Below are 21,522 nucleotides of genomic sequence, written 5' to 3' on the forward strand. Positions count from 1 at the left end.
TAGCGTCGTCTCTCTTGATTTTAATCATCATTATCTTTGCTTATTTGTAGTTTTAGTGCTCTTTATTCAAAAACCAACAAAAACATTCCCCTTTTTACTCTTGCTTTAGTGAAAATTGATGTTGAATGAGTGAGCTTCCTTAGTGGTTCAACCCTTTACTTGCTCCTATACTTGTATTAGGGTAGTTTAGGTATATAAATGATTAATTTGATTAGGGTAGTAGTTTAACGACCTATCTAACCCTTGATCAGTAACTACTACCTTTTTTCTTAATCAGCCTACTTAAACTCTTAATGACATCATTATTCGTCTAAATTGTAATTTATAGCATTTAAACTTAAATTAATTAGATAAACCCTTGCACCACCTACCTACCACCTCCAACAGCCCTCCTTTACCACCTCCGGCAGCTCCTCCACCACGAAATCCACCCCCTCTTGGTCATCCACCACGAAACTCACTCCCACCGCAAAACCCACCGCAATTACTGCCCCTCCCTTTAAAACCCATCCCCTTACCTCTCCTCAACCCCAATTACCGCCCCTTCCCTTCTTCTAGCCCCCAAAAACAGCCCAACCACGTGATAGAGCTTTGTTTCGTTGTGAGGAATGGGAGGAGGATAGGTTTTGTTGTGATGGAAAGTAAGGGGGTGGGAATTGTGTGTCGAGGAAGCGAAATACAGATGGAAATCGTGGTGGGGGATCAAGAAGAGGGTGGATCTTGTGGTGGTGGAATGGGAGGGTGGGTTTCGTGGTGGGGGATTGAGCGAGGGAGTGGGTTTCATGGTGGAGGAACCGTCGGAGGTGTTAAGGGGTCAAAGGGAGGCCGCGTGGAGGTGGTGCAATGGTGGTGGGAAGGTGGTGCTAGGGTTTATTTAATTAATTAAGGTTTAAGAGCTACTAATTAGAATTTAGATGAATAATGATATCATTAAGAGGTTAAGGCCTCGTTCTTTAGAGCTGCTTTGCTCTGCTCTGCTCTGCTGAAATCTGCTTTGCTCTACTCTGCTCTGCTGAAATCTGCTATGCTCTGCCCTGCTCTGCTATGCTCTGCTCTACTTAAAATTAATACTTAATATTGAATTATTATAATAATAATTAATATTTAATAATAATAAATAATTAATATTTAATATTTAATAATAATAATAATTAATATTTAATTTTAATAATACTTAATACTTAATAATAATAATAATAACAATAATTAATTATTGATATTTAATAAAAATAATAATAATAATAATTAATTATTAATAATTAATAATAATAATAATAATAATAAATATTTAATAATGATACTAATAGTAATAATAATAGTAATTATACTAATAGTAATAATAATACTTATAACTAATAATATTAATTATAATAACAATAATTGATTTTTATAATAACAATTAATATTAAGATAATATCTAATATTTAAAGATAATACTAATTATTAATTTTTAATAATAATAATAATTAATAATAATAATAATAATTAATATTTAATAATAATAATAATAGTAATAATAATAATAATAATAATAATAATAATAATAATAATAATAATAATAATAATAATAATTGCTTTGCTCTGTTGAAATCTATTCTGCTCTGCCCAGAAGCTCAAAAGAATAGGGCCTAAGTAGACTAATTAGTAAAAAAGGTAGTAGTTGCTAGAATTAATGAGTTTTAAGAGTAGTAATTAATAACTTTTTTTAGGGGTAGTAATTCACAAAAACATCTTTTTTGAGGTAGTAATTAATAAATTTTCCGAAAAAAAAATTAAGGAATTTTAATAGAGTTAAAAAAAAAAACCTCATAAAATTATATTTCGCCTCGTTCAAATTTCAACTTTTCCGCGCCTCTTCTCCTAACTTCTCCTCGTCTCACCTTCCACACACTCAACACCTCTCAACTCATCAGAAAATCCGGTGGAAAACAAAACCAGATATGGCCGTCACTTCCACCAACATCAACCAAGCTTTCTCCTTCACTAGTGACCCTCTTCTTCCATGGCTACAGTACTTTCTCTCTCCTCTTCATTTTCTGTAGCTGCAACAAATTCTGCTAAAATTGCTTCTAATCTGTGCCATTTCTTCTCCAATTTGCTCAATAATTTGTGGTCTTTCAATTTTTGTAGTTCAATTAAGAAGGGATTGGACGATTTATTTGCAGATCATAGTGAAGAGAACAGTTTAGCTGTTGATAAGCTTGTTTCTGACTGCATCAGAACATTCAAGAACAATCCTCGCTATCAAAATGATGTTCGATTTCTCAAAGTTTGGTTTCTCTATGTAATAATTCTTACTTGTTCAACCCCTTTTTCTGCAATTTTGCCATTTTTAGGGTTTTTGGAATGAATTGTATTTGCTTGTGATATGGTGTTTTTTTTTTGTTTTGTTTTGTTTCTGCAGATGGATTGCTGCAGAGATTTCCATAGTGTTTTTAAAGAAATCGAGGAGCTTCAGATTTGTCTCGGTAATTCTGTACTATACGAAACGTGTGCCGTGTTTTTGGAAGCTAAAGGGCAATTAATTGATGCTCATGAAATCTATCGTTTGGGCATTTTGAGGTCTTTTTTCTCTCATATTATCAATGTTCATTTTTTAAATGAATGTCAAATTAGCTTAGTTGGTTCTTGGGTGATACCATAGACACTGGAAAAATTGAATCTCGTCCATATCATTGCCCCATTAATGATTCCCTATAGACTAAAGAGTTTTAGTTCATTGAATTTTCTTAATTTTGCGAAATTATAGGAATGCTGAACCTATTGAAAGGCTGAAGAAAGCGCACAAATTGTTTCTTGAGAGGATTTCAGTTGTACACAAGGCATGTTCTATTCATCAGGTATACTGTCCTAAATAATGAAACTAATGCATTGAATTAAATCCTAGACATGAAAATAAATGAAGAATATGCTTTGTTAATGTTAATGTTAATGTTGTCTTTCTGGTTGTTGTAGTCTTGTATGGTTTGCTACACCTTATAAGCTTATTAGAGCTTATTGTGTTATTCTAATAAGCAGTAAAACAGAAATTACTTATCTCTTGATGCGTGAACCAAACTGACTATAGTCGCGTCGTGGAGAACCATTGACCTAAAAGACGATTCCGCGCTACCTCCCGGTGCAGTAGACAAATGCGGTCGCCCTCTAGGATAAGCACGGCGCCGGAGTTTATGTGCACTCACAAACCCGACTGGAACTCAAAATACTTGCCCAGAAAACAGAACGAAAGAATGTGTGTTTAGATAATTTTAGAGAAGAGAGAAGACTGATTGTGTTGTGTATTTTGGCTGGGAAAACCACCAAGTATTTATAGGCAAAATAGGGAAAACGGGTAGCAAAAATCGTGGGAAGAACTTAGCCAAAAAACTGACCAGATGAATTTGATCAGTCAAGAGCAATAAACAAGGGAGTGAATTAGTCAGCTAAAATCAAGGGATTAATGGCTTATTAATTCCCGTAACAGTCAGAATATCCCAACAGTAAAAAACGGATACTTAGGGAATATTCTGTTAACAAGGAAATTAGAAATAAAATTTCTCCAAAAAGATAACAAGGACCCATGCCCGCGCATCGCATTCCCCACGACCCGAGACCCGACCCGGCGCGCGCGCCCGTGTGAGTGGAGTAACACACACCTCCAACTCACTCAACTAAGTAGTGCTAAAGCACTACAATATAAAAACAAGGCAAAGCCTTTCTCCCCAATCAATGTGGGACTTTTCCCTTTTCATTTGATTTTCTCTCTCTCTTATTTTTCCCCAACACTCTTGTTTTATATCAAGAACTTCCAACAATCCCCCATAGGTTTGAAGATATGAAAAAGAAAGAAAGAAAAAATTTGATTATGGGCAAAACAAAACAATTGCATAAGTGTCAATGTCTCGCGACTTGAATTAACACATAGTGGACATCAAGCTATGATCCCTCACCTACCAAGTGACCTTCATCTTTAACTTAATAGGGAGTTAGGGACTCGTCACTTTGAGCCACACAATTGAACATGTATAATATTTTGAAATTCCGCGAATAATGGTAACGCATTATACTGGCCATACGTCAAGCCTGGATGCTCATAGGTGCTCTAGAGTATAAGCCCACGAAATACTCATAGGAAGCGGCCACACTTCCACACATAAGTAGGTGAACTCCATCAAGTGTGAGCTACAACACACCTCCAAAAATATGGATATGGGTTCATTAAGAGCCATATGCTCAACCTCCTTCTCATTTGTAGCTAAGCACAAAACAAACATCTAGAGATGGACAAATAAATAAAATGTGCTTCCGAATTATTACATAATGTTCCCCTTTGAACTCATAGTGAGTAGGAGTTCATTATCTCGCAATTCATACAACGGGCTTTAGCCCCATCTCTTCCGATGTTTCCAAAACTAGTTTTTTACATAGGCCTTTAGTTAACGGATCCGCAATGTTCTTTTCGGACTTAACATAGTCCAGTGATATCACCCCTTCAGACAACAAATTTCTAATGGCTTTATGCCTCAGACGGATGTGTCTCTTCTTCCCATTATAGGCATGGTTGTGTGCAACAGCAATAGCAGCTTGCGAATCACAATGAAGTGCAACTGAAGGAGCTGGCTTCCCCCACAATGGAATATCTGCAAGCATGTTCCTCAACCATTCTGCCTCATGACCTGCCAATTGAAGAGCAATAAACTCGGATTCCATAGTAGACATAGCAGTACAAGATTGCTTATAAGATTTCTAGGATATGGCTCCACCACCAAGGGTGAAGACATAGCCATTAGTGGAGTTAACTTCATCTTTATCGGATACCCAGTTGGCATCACAAAAACCCTCCAAAAGTCCAGGAAATTTGGAATAGTGCAAACCCCAATCCATAGTACCCTTAAGGTACCTAAGCAACCTTCTTAGAGCAATCCAGTGATCACTGTTTGGATTATGAGTGTACCTGCTTAACCTACTAACAAAATAAGCAATGTTAGGTCTAGTGTAGTTCATAAGAAACATAACACTACCAATAATTCTAGCATATTCAGACTGATTAACTGGGTTACCATTATTTTTCTTTAGGTGGAAACTTGGGTCATAGGGAGTCTTAACTGGATCGACATTAAACGAGTCAAACTTTTTAAGAAGTTTTTCAACATAATGTGACTGATTAAGACAGATGCCATTTGGAGTCCTTTTGATTTTTACTCCCAAAATCACATCTGCCTCACCCATGTCTTTCATTTCAAAATTCGAACTCAAAAACTGTTTTGTCTCATTTACACGAACCCAAAAATTAACATATTATCCACATAAAGATAAATAATTACACAACCATGACTATCATGCTTAAAATAAACACAAGAGTCACCTTCATTAACATGAAAACCATTACCAGTCATAGTCTTATCGAATTTGTCATGCCATTGCCTTGGAGCTTGTTTAAGCCCATACAATGACTTGACTAAATTACAAACCTTTTCCTCTTGGCCTGTAACAACGAAGCCTTCAGGTTGGACCATGTAAATCTCCTCATCCAAGTCACCATTCAAAAATGCAGTTTTGACATCCATTTGATGAACAACAAGATCAAAAATGCAAGCAAGAGCAATTAAAGTCCTTATGGTTGCAATTTTAGTAACAGGGGAGTAAGTATCAAAATAATCAATGCCAAACTTTTGAGTAAAACCCCTTACTACTATCCTTGCCTTATATTTGTCTATGGATCCATCGGCCTTTAATTTTTTCCGAAAAATCCATTTACAAGTAATGGGCTTACAACCTCTAGGAAGTTCAACCAATTCCCAAGTGTTATTATTGAGAATTGATTGTAATTCACTATCAATTGCTTCTTTCCAAAAAACAGTATCAACTGACCTCATTGCCTCATCATAGGTTCTTGGATCATCTTCCAAAACAAATATATGCACAAAATCATCATCAATTAAGGAAGATTCAGATAAATAGGAAGTAATAAAATCAGGACCAAAACTGTTTTCCTTTCTTGCCCTTTTGCTTCTCCTTGACTCCAAAACAGAATCACCGTTAGTAATAGGAGCGTTAGCAATAGGTAAACTAACAGAACTACTAGCATGTAATCCACTATCATTAGAAGGAGACATTTTCAAACGAATAATGTTCTCAAAGAACTCAGCATCTCTTGCTTCAATGATATTACCACCTGCATAAGAGTTGTTAGCACTTTTAACAAAGAAACGATAAGCTGCACTTTAATAAGCATAGCCAATAAAAATAGCATCAACAGTTTTGGGACCAATTTTATCCCTCTTGATACTAGGTATGCCTACTTTTGCTAGGCACCCCCACACTTTCAAGTATTTCAGATTTGGCGCTCGACCCTTCCATATTTCTTATGGAGTCTTGTCAAGCTTCTTGTGGGGAACCCTGTTCAAAACATGACAAGCAGAAAGAATAGCCTCCCCCCACATGTTATTTGGAAGCCCAGAACTAATAAGCATAGAATTCATCATATTCTTTAAAGTTCTATTTTTCCTTTCAACTATACCGTTTTGTTCAGGTAAATAGGGAGCCGTTGTCTCATGAACAATGCCAAGTTGCTCACAAAATGCCTTAAGAGTGTCAGGGCTGTACTCACCACCCTTGTCAAACCTAACCCTCTTAATTTTTTTGTCCGATTGGTTTTCTACCTCAGCTTTATATTTGAGGAACATTTCCGAGAAGATAAACCATACAAAAACGTGAGCAATCATCAACAAAAGTAATGTAATACTTTTTACCCCCTCTACTTTCGTGATTATTAAAATCACCTAAATCACTATGAACAAGTTCTAGTACTTCAGTTTGTCTATCTACTGATTTAAATGGCTTCTTAGTAAATTTGGCTTCAACACAAACTTGACATTTCAAAAAATCAGTGTTAGAAAAATTTGGAATCAAATTTAAGTGTTTAAGCCGTTTAATTGAATTAATATTAACGTGACCAAATCTAGCATGCCATAAATCAATAGACTCAGCAATATAAGCAGAAGAAGTACTAGCATCTTTATTCGTAGTGTCAACTTTAACATCAAGAGTAAAAAGCCCCCCATTACAAAAGCCCTTTCCCACAAATTCCCCATTGCGAGTAAGAACTAATCTATCAGAATCAAAAGAGAACTTCAGTCCTGCTTTCATGAGTAAGCTGCCAGAAATTAGAAATTAGCCCTGTGACCGGTCAAACCACCCTCATAACAGACTCCCTTAAACTTGTACTTCTGAACCTTCCCATTAGGCTTAAGTTTACTGTTTTTGGCTTTGGAGTGGTTGTTTTATTTGGGTTCAACAAGGTTGGCTTTGGCAGAAGAAGAGGAAGGAAAAACAGAAGGGGTTATGTCTTTGATACGGTTTTCCTCCTCAATTTTGAGGTGAGCAGCAAGTTCCTCTAAGGTTAGGTCTTTCTTTTTGTGCATGAGTTGGTTACGAAAATCCTTCCAAGAGGGAGGGAGTTTCTCAATCAGAACAATAGCAAGGGTAGTATCACAAATAGACAGCCTTCAACAGCCATATTAATACGAACACTCTCATAAACATGAATCTGATCAATAATAGGCTTATCATCAACAATTTGAAAACTTAACCACTTACTAACACAATAACGCTTAGTAACAACATCATCAGTCCCATATTTTTTCTCTAAAGCATCCCAAATATCCTTAGCATGATAAAAACCCATATAAATATCCAACAGACTATTTGACATATAATGTAACAACATGCCCTTACAGGTTCTATCATCCTTAGCAAAATTAACATCAGTTTCAGACAAATTATCCTTATCATCAGATTCAACAATATCATCAAGAACATATGCAACATCAATTTGCTCCAAATAAAAACGCATCCTAACAGCCCAACGTTTATAATTCTTTCCATCAAGAGGTTCTAAGTTAGACATATTAGGAACAAGGAATTTGGAAGCCATAATCGTCTTTTAGATTGTTATTCTAATAAGCAGTAAAACAAAAATTACTTATCTCTTGATGCGTGAACCAAACTGACTATAGCCGCGTCGTGGAAAACCACTGACCTAAAAGACGATTTCGCGCTACCTCCCGGTGCTGTAGACAAATGCGGTCGCCCTCCAGGATAAGCATGGCGCCGGAGTTTATGTGCACTCACAAACCCGACTGGAACTCAGAATACTTGCCCAGAAAACAGAACGAAAGAATGTGTATTTAGATAATTTTAGAGAAGAGAGAAGACTGATTGTGTTGTGTATTTTGACTGGGAAAACCACCAAGTATTTATAGGCAAAATAGGGAAAACGGGTAGCAAAAATCGTGGGAAGAACTTAGCCAAAAAACTGACCAGATGAATTTGATCAGTCAAGAGCAATAAACAAGGGAGTGAATTAGTCAGCTAAAATCAAGGGATTAATGGCTTATTAATTCCCGTAACAGTCAGAATATCCCAACAGTAAAAAACGGATACTTAGGGAATATTCTGTTAACAAGGAAAATAGAAATAAAATTTCTCCAAAAAGATAACAAGGACCCATGCCCGCGCATCGCATTCCCCACGACCCGAGACCCGATCCGGCGCGCGCGCGCGTGTAAGTGGAGTAACACACACCTCCAACTCACTCAACTAAGTAGTGCTAAAGCACTACAATATAAAAACAAGGCAAAGCCTTTCTCCCCAATCAATGTGGGACTTTTCCCTTTTCATTTGATTTTCTCTCTCTTATTTTTCCCAACACTCTTGTTTTATATGAAGAACTTCCAACATATTTTTTCTCAATGGCTGCATTACTACGATTCAAGAACTTATATCAAACACGCAATTGTGTCCAAGTGTAAAACTCGGTTGTTTTCTTATTAATATCTATGTTTTTTGTTCAAATAAAGTGTCGAGGAGATGAAACAGTTACATGAGGCGAATTGAAGATTTAGAGACTTAAAAGTCACATAGATCATTAGGTCAATTACCCTTGCATCTCTACTATCAATGAATTTCGTCATCATGCTTCTATTTAAAATCTCTTGCTCTATCACGTGTTTACATATCTCATCTTAAATGATTGTAGTTCATTTATAAGTTTACCAAGCTTATTTAAACATTCTATGTACTATATAGTTCTCAATGTAATATCTTGAAGGCTCTATCAGGGTCTCTTTTGACTCACATGATCAATATTCAACAAAAAAGATTCCAAATCAATTTATGAGTACTCTATTGTCCTCACTGTGTAATATCTTGAAGGCTGTCATGATCGTCGTCATTTCCTCCTTAATCTACTGCTCGCTCTTTTTGAGTAGCTATTAGTTTGTTGGAGAATTGACAAGGTTCGTGCAACTAATTACCGTATTTTCAGAATGTTCATAAAGATACAAAGAAGCTTGGACAGACTTGTATCAACCCATGGTCGTCTTCCACCAGTGATGAAGTTTTGCAGAAGATTCTTCCTCATTTAGTGAAATATGAAGTGAGTTCTGTCGTGTTGCCTCCTTACTCCTGTTCTCATAGTGTTTCTTATGCAAGGTTTTACGTTGTGGCAGAGACTTTGGTTACATATTCTAAGTTTGATTATGGCCTTAAGTTTGTAACCAACTTCTTCACTATGCTGTTTCAGGGATACCATTTTAGCTCAAAAAACTTTCCAGGAAAGGTTGCTTTGTCTACATTACAAAAATCATCTAGGAATAAGAAAATAAAGATAGGTAATTGGCAGCAAATTATGTTCCTTGTTTTTCTTTTTAATGTATCATTAGGCCTGATGCCTAACACAGATGTGTCATTATGTGAAGGTGGAAGGGAATATCTGATCAAAGGCTGTGCTGGTCATGGTGGATTTGCCCAAGTTTTTAAAGCTTGCATTGACTCTGACCCTGATGAAATTATTGCACTTAAGGTAACATTCCATCAAGAATCATGCTGAGCTGGTTGCACTTTTTCTGCAATTCACTTATTAGGTACTGTGCTTATTTGACATAATGACAGATACAAGCACCTCCTTTCCCTTGGGAGTTTTACATGTATCGTCAGCTTGATCAGCGTCTCCCAACTGAGAAAGTAAGCTTTTTTGTTCCCCTTTTAGTCCACCTTTTATTCTTTTAAAAGGACATTCTATAATACAAAGCCTTTAGTGTGATATCTCTCTCTCTTTTTTTTTTTTATTTAAACAGAGATCCAGGTTTGGAAATGCTCAAAGGATGCATCATTACTCAGATTACAGCATACTTGTTTGTGACTATTTGTCACATGGGACCCTTCATGTACGTTTATAGTGCAACACTTTGCATAATATTCTTTTCATATATTACCTTAGAATTGGCTGATAAAAGGGTTATGGCCAGGATGCAATAAACTCATATATAGTTGTTGGGGCATTTATGGAAGAGGTGTTATGTATGTATTACACAATTGAGATGCTTCACATGCTTGAGACTCTACATAGTTCTGGCATCATCCATGGAGATTTCAAGCCTGATAACCTTCTTATTCGTAATTCCAGGTAATTTTTTTATACCATTGATATTCGATAAACAGTAGTATTTATGAGCAAACTGGCTGCGTCAATATCTAAGTTCAGTTTTATATGCTACTGTTTTTAAGGGTGTTGCTTCATGCTTATCTTACCAAAAACTATGAACTAGCTTTGTTATTGGTTAAAATGCTGAACGAAGAAGTGAATTTTCAGTTTTTCAAATTTTCATTTGAACACAGATATCTCATTAATATGGATGGCCATTATCTGGTTGTTTCCAATGGTACAACTGTTAAATGTAGCTCCAATGCTATGAATTCTACTTGAAAAAAGATATCTCTGTCATGTATCATCTTCACTACTTCAAAAGAAAGCTTACAAGCAACAAGCTCTTCAGTTAAAGCAAACAAATGTGCAGATTAGGGATTTTTAACAAGTTGTTGGTTCCTCACATGATGATGGATGCATCCTTATTCGGTATGCTGGTTTCAAACATATGCCTGTTTGCAGAATAGGTACTTACGAGATCAAAATCTATATGCTATCACGGTTACTGTAGGTTCTTTTGCCCAGTTGGATGAACCTCTTTATTATCAGTTAGCTCATGGCATTCGAATATAAGATCAATAATAGCTTATCACTGCCTTTTGGGCTGATATGTGTAAAGTATCTGATGGAATGCTAAAATCTACCAAAAATCTATTTTCTTTCAAACTTTTCTGTCTTCCCATTTCGGAAAAACAGCCAATGCCCATATGCCAGTTAGAATTCTATGCCTGAAATTGTGGCAGGATTGTCTTTTTAAAAGGTTGTCATCTGCACCATCATAACTGGCTAATATGTCAGAAATGCAAAGTCACTAAGGTAAAGGGTTACAGCTGACAAAAATGCATTGCAACTCCACTTCATTGTGAATTTATTTGTAGCAATCTCAGTGGTTAATATTATATCTTCTGGATTTTAAGATATTTCCTTACATTATCTGATTCCTTGCAGGGTTGATCTGACAGAAGATATGGAACATTTTGTCAGAAGACGGGGGCCTTGGCAGGATCAGGTTAAAAACAATTGCGTTGCAAAATACTTATACAAATAACTTTGCTTTTGATCTGTAGAAAGCCAACTATTCGTTGATTTTCTGATGCAGGGGCTTTGCCTTGTTGACTGGGGAAGGGGAATAGACTTAAAACTTTTCTCAGCTGACACTATGTTTCATGGTGATTGCCGTACTTCAGGCTTTTGTTGTGTTGAAATGCGAGAAGATAAACCTTGGAAATTTCAGGTTTGTAACTGCTATAATGCCTCTTTTTCCTTATTCTTCCCCATCCCGTTAAAAGTGACATCAAGTTAGAAGAATCATACAGGTGGACACTTATGGCCTCTGCGTCATTGTTCATATGATGCTGCACAACAAATATATGGATATTGAAAAAAATGTATCTGCTGATGGAGGCTGTTTCTTTCTACCAAAATTACCATTTAAAAGGTGTGTCCTTTGTTTCTGTAATAATTGTGCTTGTTAATAACAATCATAATTTAAATGCTTCAAAATCCAACAAATTCTTCGGTGACTTAGGTATTGGAACATCAAACTGTGGGATAATCTTTTTAAAAGGTTGCTCAACGTCCAATCTTGTGATGATCACTTGAAGATGTTGCGAGAGCTCAGGGAATCCTTTCAAGAATATGTGTTATCAGACCCGTCCTTTGTAAAGAAACTGAAGGAGTCACTGCGGAAGCAAAGGCTATCGCTTTGTTCTGCATAGCTCTCCTATTAAGAAACTATCAATAAATGTGAAGCAGACAAACAGAAGATAAGACATTTGTTGCTTAAAAAATTTGATGTAAACTTCTCTTCCATTTCTGTAAAAGTGTGTCTTTTCTTGCTGGTACTCAGTAAATTTTATGAACTTCTGTACTCATTATCCAAAATAGGTGTCAGTGATCAACTGAAAATCAGAGGTTCAATATATTGAGGACATTGAAGACAACTTGCTTTCATGTAGTTGTAAAGAATATGGGGCTCCAAAAGATCTTCAGAATGTGCAAAAGTGGAGTTTCAAAATTTAGTTGTAAAGAATTTGTGAGTACATCTCTTCTTGAGACAAGAATTCATGCATCTGACGGCATGAAAGGTACTCTGGGCTTGGAATTGCATTTTATTGGCATTTTAATAAATTATGAATTGAATGTATAAATAACAGATGCTACTTGTTGGATCAGTTTATACTATTATTAGTTTTGTGCCCCGTGCGATGTCCGGGTTGTTTATGGAATTTGAAGATAAAATTATATTATAATTCAATTTAATTGATTGAAAATAGAATTCTAAATTAACTTTATTTTTTTTCTACAAAGTCTATCTATATTTATGCAACGTGGTACGACACTTGGCGAAAAGTTAAAATGCTATACGATGTTGTCTTGTGGCCTAATTATAAGTTTATTATTTGGTATTTTATCGAAAATAAAACTCTAAACTAACCATCTTATTTTAAAATTCTACCCTAATTTGATTGAAAAAAGAATTTTTAACTAAATTTTTTATCTTATGAATCTATTTAAATCTATCCAAGGTGGCGCGACACTTTGGGAAAAGTTAGAATGCCAAGTGTCACTATTTCGTGACCTGGCTAAAAGTTTAGCTTTATATATTAGTTATATGATTCTTATTCTAGTTTCTTTAATTAGCTTTGTTTACTCACTTTATTTTTGTTGAAATGAAATTAATTTTATTGAACTGAGTTTACTATTACTGAAGTGAAATTATTTTTATTGTGAGTTGAATAGGGCCTTACTAAAGCCAAATCCATAAAAAGAAAGTCTTCGACTAATTGGTCTTGTTGGTAATTTTCGGACCTCTGGTTGGTACAGTCAAACATTATACCAACAAGAGGTTATACTGGTAAAGTGTTTGTACCAATGTGAGGTCTAAAAGTACTAACAAGCATTTGTAGTAGTCATGTTTGGCAAAAGTAGTTATTGTTTTAGAATCCCAAAATTAGAAATGAAATGAGTTGATTTCTTATTAATTTTTTTTTTTGCTAATACTGACAGGGTAAAGTCGTATCCCCTAATCAAAAATAAATACCTAAATCACTAACTAAGGTAGATAGGGAAGTAGGGTCGATCTCCACAGGGAAATAAGTCTTTTTACTTCTAATTAATTATTATAATCTAAATTATTTAAGTAACCAATATTTATAATTAAGTATGAGACTAAACTACAAAGAATAAGAGTAGGGAGAAAACAATATATAAAGGGATCTAGGGTATAGGTTCACCAATAAATAATACTCCAGGGTAAAACATAGTAATCAATCATTGACATTGCATAAATAACATGATTAACAGGCTCTCGCAATTTATTAATCAACATAGATCTAACAGGCTCTCGCAATTTACTAGATCTAAGTCCTCATTGAAAATAGCATTTAATATCAAATTAACATCTGCTCGATTCATCAATTTAATATTGCTATACTTTTACAAGCCGCAATTGTAAAACATTAAAACAATCCAATAAGAAATTATCATGCAATACCAATAATCAATAATAGTCAATCATCAATGCATCAATTAACCAGATTGTAAAGGGCTCTCGCTACTTATTACAATCACACAATTAATTTATCGGTATTAAATCTCATCTCTCGAATCTTGACTTAACCATTTATAAATTAACTTGCCTATTGAAACTAGACCTAAACATTAATTCTCATCTCTCGATTCTTGAATCGATATTGCCAAACTCATGCGTAAAAGATAGGCCTAATCTAGTCACAGAGCATTAAAACAATTCAATAGGAAATTAATCTAGCATTGATAATCAACAACAATAAATTACCCCTTCATATTATTTATGGATCCCCACAAACCCTAGAAATTAAACTACTCACACATATTAAAAACTAAACTAATCAAAATAATAAAATAAATCATGATGAAAGAAATAAAATAAATAACTAAGATTAATGGAAGAGAAATCGTTACCAAAATAATCTGGAATTAATCAAAGAAATAAAAACAAAGGTTTAGAGAGAGAGTTTAGAGAGAGAAGTCTAAGTAGAGAGAGGAAGTCTAAGGAAGAAGAATTAAGAGAAGAAGAAGAGGTCTAAGAGAAGAGAATACGAAATTAATCCGTACAAAACGTATATATACTTCTCCTAAAACAAGAATTAACTAAACTTAATCAGGTTCTAGAAAAACACGCGCCCGATCGGGCCCGCCTTTTTTCTCTATGCCCAGCCTAAAGTGCCGCGCCCGATCGAGCCTACGCTCACCCGATTGGGCGCGCCTTTCCTTGATAGCTGGCATGCGCGCAGCTCGCCCGATCGGGCGTATGCTTGCCCGATCGGGCCCGGCTTCATCTTCATGGTTTGGACTTCGATTGGGCTAGATTTCTCGGCCCAATCCATATTTCCTCTCGGGTCTCGAATACATGGTCCAATTGCCTCGTGATCCAAATAACCGAGCCCTTAATCACCGGCTCGATGGCTCTAGCCGGCCTTGGGCTCCTAGAATGGTCGTGTTCCTCCAATGCTCGTAGTCGCTTCATAAAAATCCCGGGAAAAATGCTCCAAAGGTGCAATTCCCTGCAAAACTTAACCAGAACTACGAAAACACTAGAAAACACGTATTAGTAATAAAAGTGGCCCTAAAGGGCCAAAAACACTACTAATTATGACCAAGGGACAGGGGTAAAATACTATATAAAATAGACATATCAAACTCCCCCAAGCCAAACCTTTGCTTGTCCCTAAGCAAAGAGCTCATCAATGAACATATAAAACATACTTCACCCCAATCAACAAATCAAAAGTCAACGATTCAAGGTAAAATTAAACAAACATGCTTCAACGTCAATCAATCTTATTCATCTAATCACCCTTCCTCCCCAACAATTGTCAAGTAGAGCAAACCACAAGAGCATATAGAATTCAAGACTAGTGCTCACACACTCGACTCTCATTTATGTGGCGAGTAAAGAATGTACTCGATCGCTCTCCACCCAACCCCTTTAATGTGAACAATGCCCTCCCAACTCACACTCTCGTGTGTATAAAAACATTGAACGCTCAATCTACTAGTCGACTCGAAATATGTCAAGTCATAACTTGCATTGAAAAACAACACTTTCACATTTACATAACTTCTATGCACAAGGTCGGAAGGTCTTTTAAGCTTGTAGTGTAAGGCTAGGGTAAAGGTAGGATAAATTTGGGATTATGTGAGAGAAAAGCTATGCATTAAGGGAGCCAAATCCTAATGAACCCATGATAAAAAATAATGATCATACACATCTCCAACATAACCAACTCCAAACAACAATCCACCAAATATACTCCAAACAATAAAACAATCCCAACACTCACAATTTCACTCATAAAAATATGATAATGTAGAACAAGAGTGAATAACAAACTTTGAACTCATAACTTAAAATATTTACATTGAAACTCAACTTTTTTTTTTCTTTCTTTTGATTAACCTTCACTTAGAACATTTGAACATCAAGCATTTTTCCTCTTTTTTTTTCTTAGAAGTTCACTTTCTTTTTCTTTTCATATTTCTCACTTTTTTTCCTTGAACTTCTTTTTTTCATCACACTTTTATTTTTCTCAAATATATACAACTTTCAAACTCATAAAAACAAAAATATGATCAAGAACAAATTACTTCTCAAGACCCACCCAAATTGTGCAAATAAAGTGCACACTACAAAACTCCCTCACCTCACTCACTAATAGCTCCCCCAAGCCAAGCTTGGGACTAGTAACCAATGGGGCAATTAAGGCTTGCAATGTGGCTATAAACAATAAAAGGGCACAAGCAACAACATGGGTGACAAGAATGGAACAAATGTATCTAAATACTCTGAAGGCTACCTAAAGAATGAACGCCTTCGTCCTCCTCATGTGCATAATAAAAAGTCATGAAACACTACTTATAGTTGTAAATCAATACTCAAATTCATTGACATACCAGGAATTATGGAACTATCACACATTTCCTAACCAAATCAACTAGTCAAGCACTATATTCACAAGTAGTTGGACAAAATTGACGCATGTTTAGGAATCCAAACAATTAGACTTCAAATCATGACCAACAAATCCACAATATTCATCATCAAATACCAAGAATCAAAACAATTTTCTCAAGTATGGGGCACAGGGAAGTATGATTTACAATTCATTGGGACGTATTTTTGATTTTTTTTTTTATTTTTAATTTTTTTTTGTATTTTTCATATATAAGAAAGCAATAAAAAAAAAACTACACTAGGAAAGCAAATAAAACTATACTAGAAAGCAAGTAAATAGAGAGAAAGGAAAGAGAGTTACCAAGCGAAAAATTACCCCCCCAAGCCAAATCAAGCAATGCCCTCATTGACTTGGGAGCGTAACCTACTCCTCATCCTCATCCATCCTCGAGTTACCAAGCGAAAAATTACCCCCCCAAGCCAAATCAAGCAATGCCCTCATTGACTTGGGAGCGTAACCTACTCCTCATCCTCATCCATCCTCGAATAACCCCCGCCATGGCTAGAACCGGCTCCCCCATGGCTAGAGCCACCACCACCATACCCCGAACCACCGGCATAGTAGTTAGGGTCTACATTCCCCCCAGACCCACCAAAAGGAGCATCGGTCCCATATCCATGGACCGATGAATAGTCCACATAAGTACCGAAGGCACTTGGGTCCGTGTAACCCCCTTGAGGGTATTGGAACCAATCAGGGGCAAGTGAATCGGGGGGAATAGCCCCCCGACGGGCATAATCATCATACATGGGGTATAAACCCCGCCCTAGGTTCCTCTCCACAACCCCAACCCTAGCATCTAGGGCTCCTACCCTAGAGTCCAAATTCCTAACCATACCCTCCATCCTCCCTTGCCCACTCTATATCCGATCCAATTAGCTTCTAAAAGCCGAAAAGTCATATGGAGCGTTAGGGTCGATGTTGTAGTTGGTTGAGGAAGTGGGAATGTTATGTGTGTAGTGTTGGGGTGATGGTTGGTGGAATTGTTGTGGTGGTGAGGGAGGTGCTTGGTGGTGTGCTTGGGCCTCCCCTTGGTCTCCTAGTTCAAAGGTATAGGAGGGAAGACTCTTCTCGAATTTGGTCAAGGCCGGGTTAGGCAAGGTGAAAGCGTTGTCTTTCCTACCCGACTCCCTATGAATCACCCACCAAGTCTCACCCCCTATCACATTTATCCAGTTAAGGCCTCCTAAGTAGGGTGCGTCCATTAAGGTAGGTCCGGCTACCTTACCATCATCATCAGGGGTCCAACTAAGGTATTTGACCGCAATGTGGGTTATTAACCCACCAAAGTAAATTGGGACCCTAGACCTACCCGATTCGGCCGCATTGGCCACCCTCTGAAAGTGTTGGGCCATCCTATGAACTATGTTAAGCTTGTCACTCTTAGGAATCATGTATGATCCCAATAGTTCTAGTTCATCTCTCCTCACATTAGCCGGTTCATGCCTCCCAAAAATGGTGAGGCCAACAAACCGTTGCCAAAGTTTTGGCACGGGATGTTGAATCCAAGTGCCCTTGGCATGTAGGAGGTTTAAGTTAGGATTCCCTGTTAGAGCACGGTAGACAAAAGTAATGTTGTCTTGGGGTGGTTCAATTGGTCTATCGGCTTTCAATTCAAACAATTTTCCAAAATCCTTCAAGGACAATCTAATATCTTTATTAAACAAACGAAATTGAACATGAGAGATTAGAGCATTTGATTTTATGACGTTAAAACTAGAAATGAATTCAAAAGTCAAATAATCATATGTATCATAATGTAATTGGAACAAGCCACTCATACCAATTCCCTTGAACAATTTCTCAACATATTTATCAATTCCTAGTCTAGAAAGCGTAGGATGATGAATAAAACGGGTAGGAATTACCTGCCGCGTGACGAGGTTGAGCATCCTTTGCCTTTGCTCTTGGGTGGTGATGACTACCCTCTCCCACCTCGGAATTTGCAGCTCCAGGTCAATGGTAGGTGCTTGTTGCCTCGATCCTTCACCCCTAACAGTCCTAGACCTCTTGAAAGCCATTTTAGTGTAAAAGAAGGTAGGAATTGAAGCTTTCTCTCTCTTAGGGTTTGAGAAGAAATTGAGAGAAAGTGTTGAAAATTTAGTGTAGATTGTAGAGGAAGATGAGAGGAGTTGGAAAATGTAAGAATTTTTAAGTTTGGATGGAAGAATTGGAAGAGATCTTGGATTTAAGTGTGAGTTGAAGGTTTGAAAATGAAGGTTTTAGAGAGAGAAAGTGAATGAAGAAGATGAAATAAGGAGAAAATGAGGAAAGAAAGAAGAGAAAAGAAAATAAAGGGGGGAACGGCCTGAAGGCGCGCCCGATCGGGCGAAGGTTTGAAATTCCAGATCACCAGTTGCGCGCCCGATCGGGCGCGAATGCGAACGAATTTTTGCCCTTTTGCTCGCCCGATCGGGCAAGCTTCGCCCGACATTTCTTTTCTTCTCACTCGATGAGCGCCCGATCGGGCGTCTGCGCCCGATCGGGCGAAAGTTGGGCTCGTTTCCAGCTCTCCTCTCGCGCCCGATCGGGCAGACGCGCCCGATCGGGCGATATTAGCCAAGAGATCAGCTATGCTTGCGCGCCCGATCGGGCAGATTCGCCCGATCGGGCGAATTTTTCCCCGATTTTTGCCTCACTTGCGCGCCCGATCGGGCGAGCCTCGCCCGATCGGGCCCGTACCAAGCCCTGCTTTCCGATTTCGTTTCTTCTTCAAAATTTTTCTAAGTCTTTATACCTGTCAAATTCATACCTGTACAACAACACTTAAAACTGGTGAAATATCACTCTCCTCACCTCTCTAAAATAAAAATAAAATAGGAGAAAAGGAAAACTAATCTAGAAAGCATAGAATACGGGTTGCCTCCCGCACAGCGCTGGTTTATATAGGTCCCGCACGACCTTCTTACCAAGTATAATTCCTAGGACCCTTTACCTAACGCTTGATCGGGTGGTTTCTCACCCGGTCTAGCGATGTTTAGGCTGCGACACGGCTTCCTGACATAACCTGTGGGACGCCAAGTCGCCTTATGTAGTGGATCCTCCTTGACTTGGAATGGGGGATTTTCAATGCGACGCACTAAAAACCCTTCTTCGATCGAATGTTGCTTCAACTTGTCATTGCGTTCAACACTTGCAACTCGATCTGGCGGAACACTTACCGGAGGCTCGATTCGCACAACTTGCTCGATCGGTTCCACTTGTTCATCCTCGAAACCAAGACCAACATTGTAGAGTGCTCTTTCTATTGCATTGACTTCCTTCTGCCATTTGTCTATCTCATCTGAAAGGGATGCAACACAAGATACCGCCTCCAAGGGATCTTTTTCAAGAGCTTGGGGCTTGTTAGAATAATTTACAACCACATTGACACTGAAACATTTCTCCTCAGTCATGGAGCTTTTGGGGGCATTATTCAGGTTAAAAACAACTTTATCATCCCCTACTGATAGTGTTAACTTACCACTTCTAACATCTATGACTGCTCCTGCAGTGTTAAGGAATGGTCTACCCAAAATAATTGGGGTTTGCATATCCTCAGCCATATCAAGAACAACAAAATCCACAGGTATATAAAATTTACCTACTCTGACGGGAACATCCTCTAAAACACCTAGGGGGTATTTGAAAGAACGGTCGGCCATTTGCAGAGTTATATTGGTAGCTTTTAATTGACCCATATTCAACTTAGAACACACAGATAATGGCATGACGCTAACACTAGCACCCAAATCACATAATGCATTATCGATCAAGAGATTACCAATATGACAAGGGATAGAAAAACTACCCGGATCTTTTAACTTAGGTGGAGACTTATTTTGAAGTACGGCACTGCACTCTGCAGTGAAAGATACTGTCTCTACCTCACTAATAGACCTTTTTCTCGTCAAAATTTCCTTCATAAATTTTGCATATGAGGGGATTTGTGTGATCAATTCAGTAAAAGGAACTGTTACCTTCAAATCTTTAACCACCTCCAGGAACTTACCAAACTGATTATCCAAGTTTGTCTTCAATTGACGATTGGGGAAAGGAAGTTTGATAATTGGCTTTTGAGCATTCTTCTCTTTGTCTAAAGTAGCCACCTTCTCTGGAGTTTTACCCTGCAATGTAGAATTAGATGTGTTAGTATTATCCTCTAGCCCTGCAGGGCTAGCAACTACATTGTTTGGTTTAATGGAATCAAGATTAGCATTATTTAATGAAATAGGTTCATCAACTCCGGGCATAGAGGGCCCTTCATAGTTTGAACCGCTCCTTAGAGTAATTGCAAATGCTTGATCCGTAGGCCTAGTCGGCTGTGCCGGCAGGGCTCCCTGTTGGCGTGCTTGTAGAGTAGCGGAGAGTTGCGCAATTTGATTATCTACAATTTTATTATGCGCTAAAATTTGTTCAATTGTCGCATCTCTGCTCTCCATGTGCTTTTGCATATTGACCAACATTGCTCTAATTTCCCCCAAAGAAGGGTCGGAAGAAGAGGGGGGTTGTTGTGGTTGATTCTTCTGGCTAGCATTGGGATGATAGTATTTCTGCTGCTGTTGCTGTGGCACCTGTGGTTCTTGTGGTGGTGGATTTTGAACATTAGTGCTCCGGTAGGAAAGGTATGGATGATTCCGATACCTAGGATTGTAAGTGTTGGAGTATGGGTTATTCTGCCTATAAGCTTGGAAGGCATTAACTTGCTCCACGGAACTCCTGCAATCCTGCTCCCAATGACCTACAATACCACAATTTTCACAGAAAGCCTCATTAGAATTGTTATTAATTGCAGCAACATTACCTACGCTAGCAGTGCTCAGATTATCTAATTTTTGACAAATAGAGGTCAGTTGAGCTTGCAAAAAGGATACAGAGTCGACGCTATGTTTCCTTTTATTAGAAAATCCTCTGGGATTCCCATATTAGGAATTGTGTATCGCCATATCTTCAATAACCTGACCTGCATCATCAACATTGAGATTCATAAATCTCCCACTAGCTGTAGAGTCTAAAATTATTCTAGAGGAATTTCCAATGCCGTTATAAAAGGCTTGGATTAACTGCCATTGTGCT

The 21,522-nt window shown here is 37.5% G+C and overlaps 1 protein-coding gene across 2 annotated transcripts; it reads left to right on the top strand.

Annotated features, from left to right (window-relative positions):
* Nucleotides 1-1,870: 1,870 nt before the first annotated feature.
* On the top strand, nucleotides 1,871-12,640 carry LOC145559759 (mitotic checkpoint serine/threonine-protein kinase BUB1-like). 2 transcript variants are annotated; one of them, XM_081621075.1, is made up of 14 exons: nucleotides 1,871-2,011; nucleotides 2,131-2,284; nucleotides 2,405-2,562; nucleotides 2,750-2,840; nucleotides 9,308-9,418; nucleotides 9,566-9,653; nucleotides 9,741-9,844; nucleotides 9,934-10,005; nucleotides 10,119-10,208; nucleotides 10,290-10,447; nucleotides 11,417-11,477; nucleotides 11,568-11,702; nucleotides 11,785-11,906; nucleotides 11,997-12,640. In XM_081621075.1, exons 1-14 carry the CDS (start codon nucleotides 1,941-1,943, stop codon nucleotides 12,184-12,186), a joined length of 1,605 nt encoding a protein of 534 aa, XP_081477201.1. In that variant the 5' UTR covers nucleotides 1,871-1,940; the 3' UTR covers nucleotides 12,187-12,640. The 2 variants fall into 2 exon arrangements, with proteins under 2 accessions (XP_081477201.1, XP_081477200.1); XM_081621074.1 differs by having other exon boundaries at nucleotides 1,907-2,284.
* The last annotated feature ends 8,882 nt before the right edge of the window (nucleotides 12,641-21,522 follow it).

Source organism: Chenopodium album, chromosome 9 (assembly GCF_948465745.1).
Source record: "Chenopodium album chromosome 9, dcCheAlbu1.1, whole genome shotgun sequence".
Lineage (NCBI taxonomy): Eukaryota > Viridiplantae > Streptophyta > Magnoliopsida > Caryophyllales > Amaranthaceae > Chenopodium > Chenopodium album.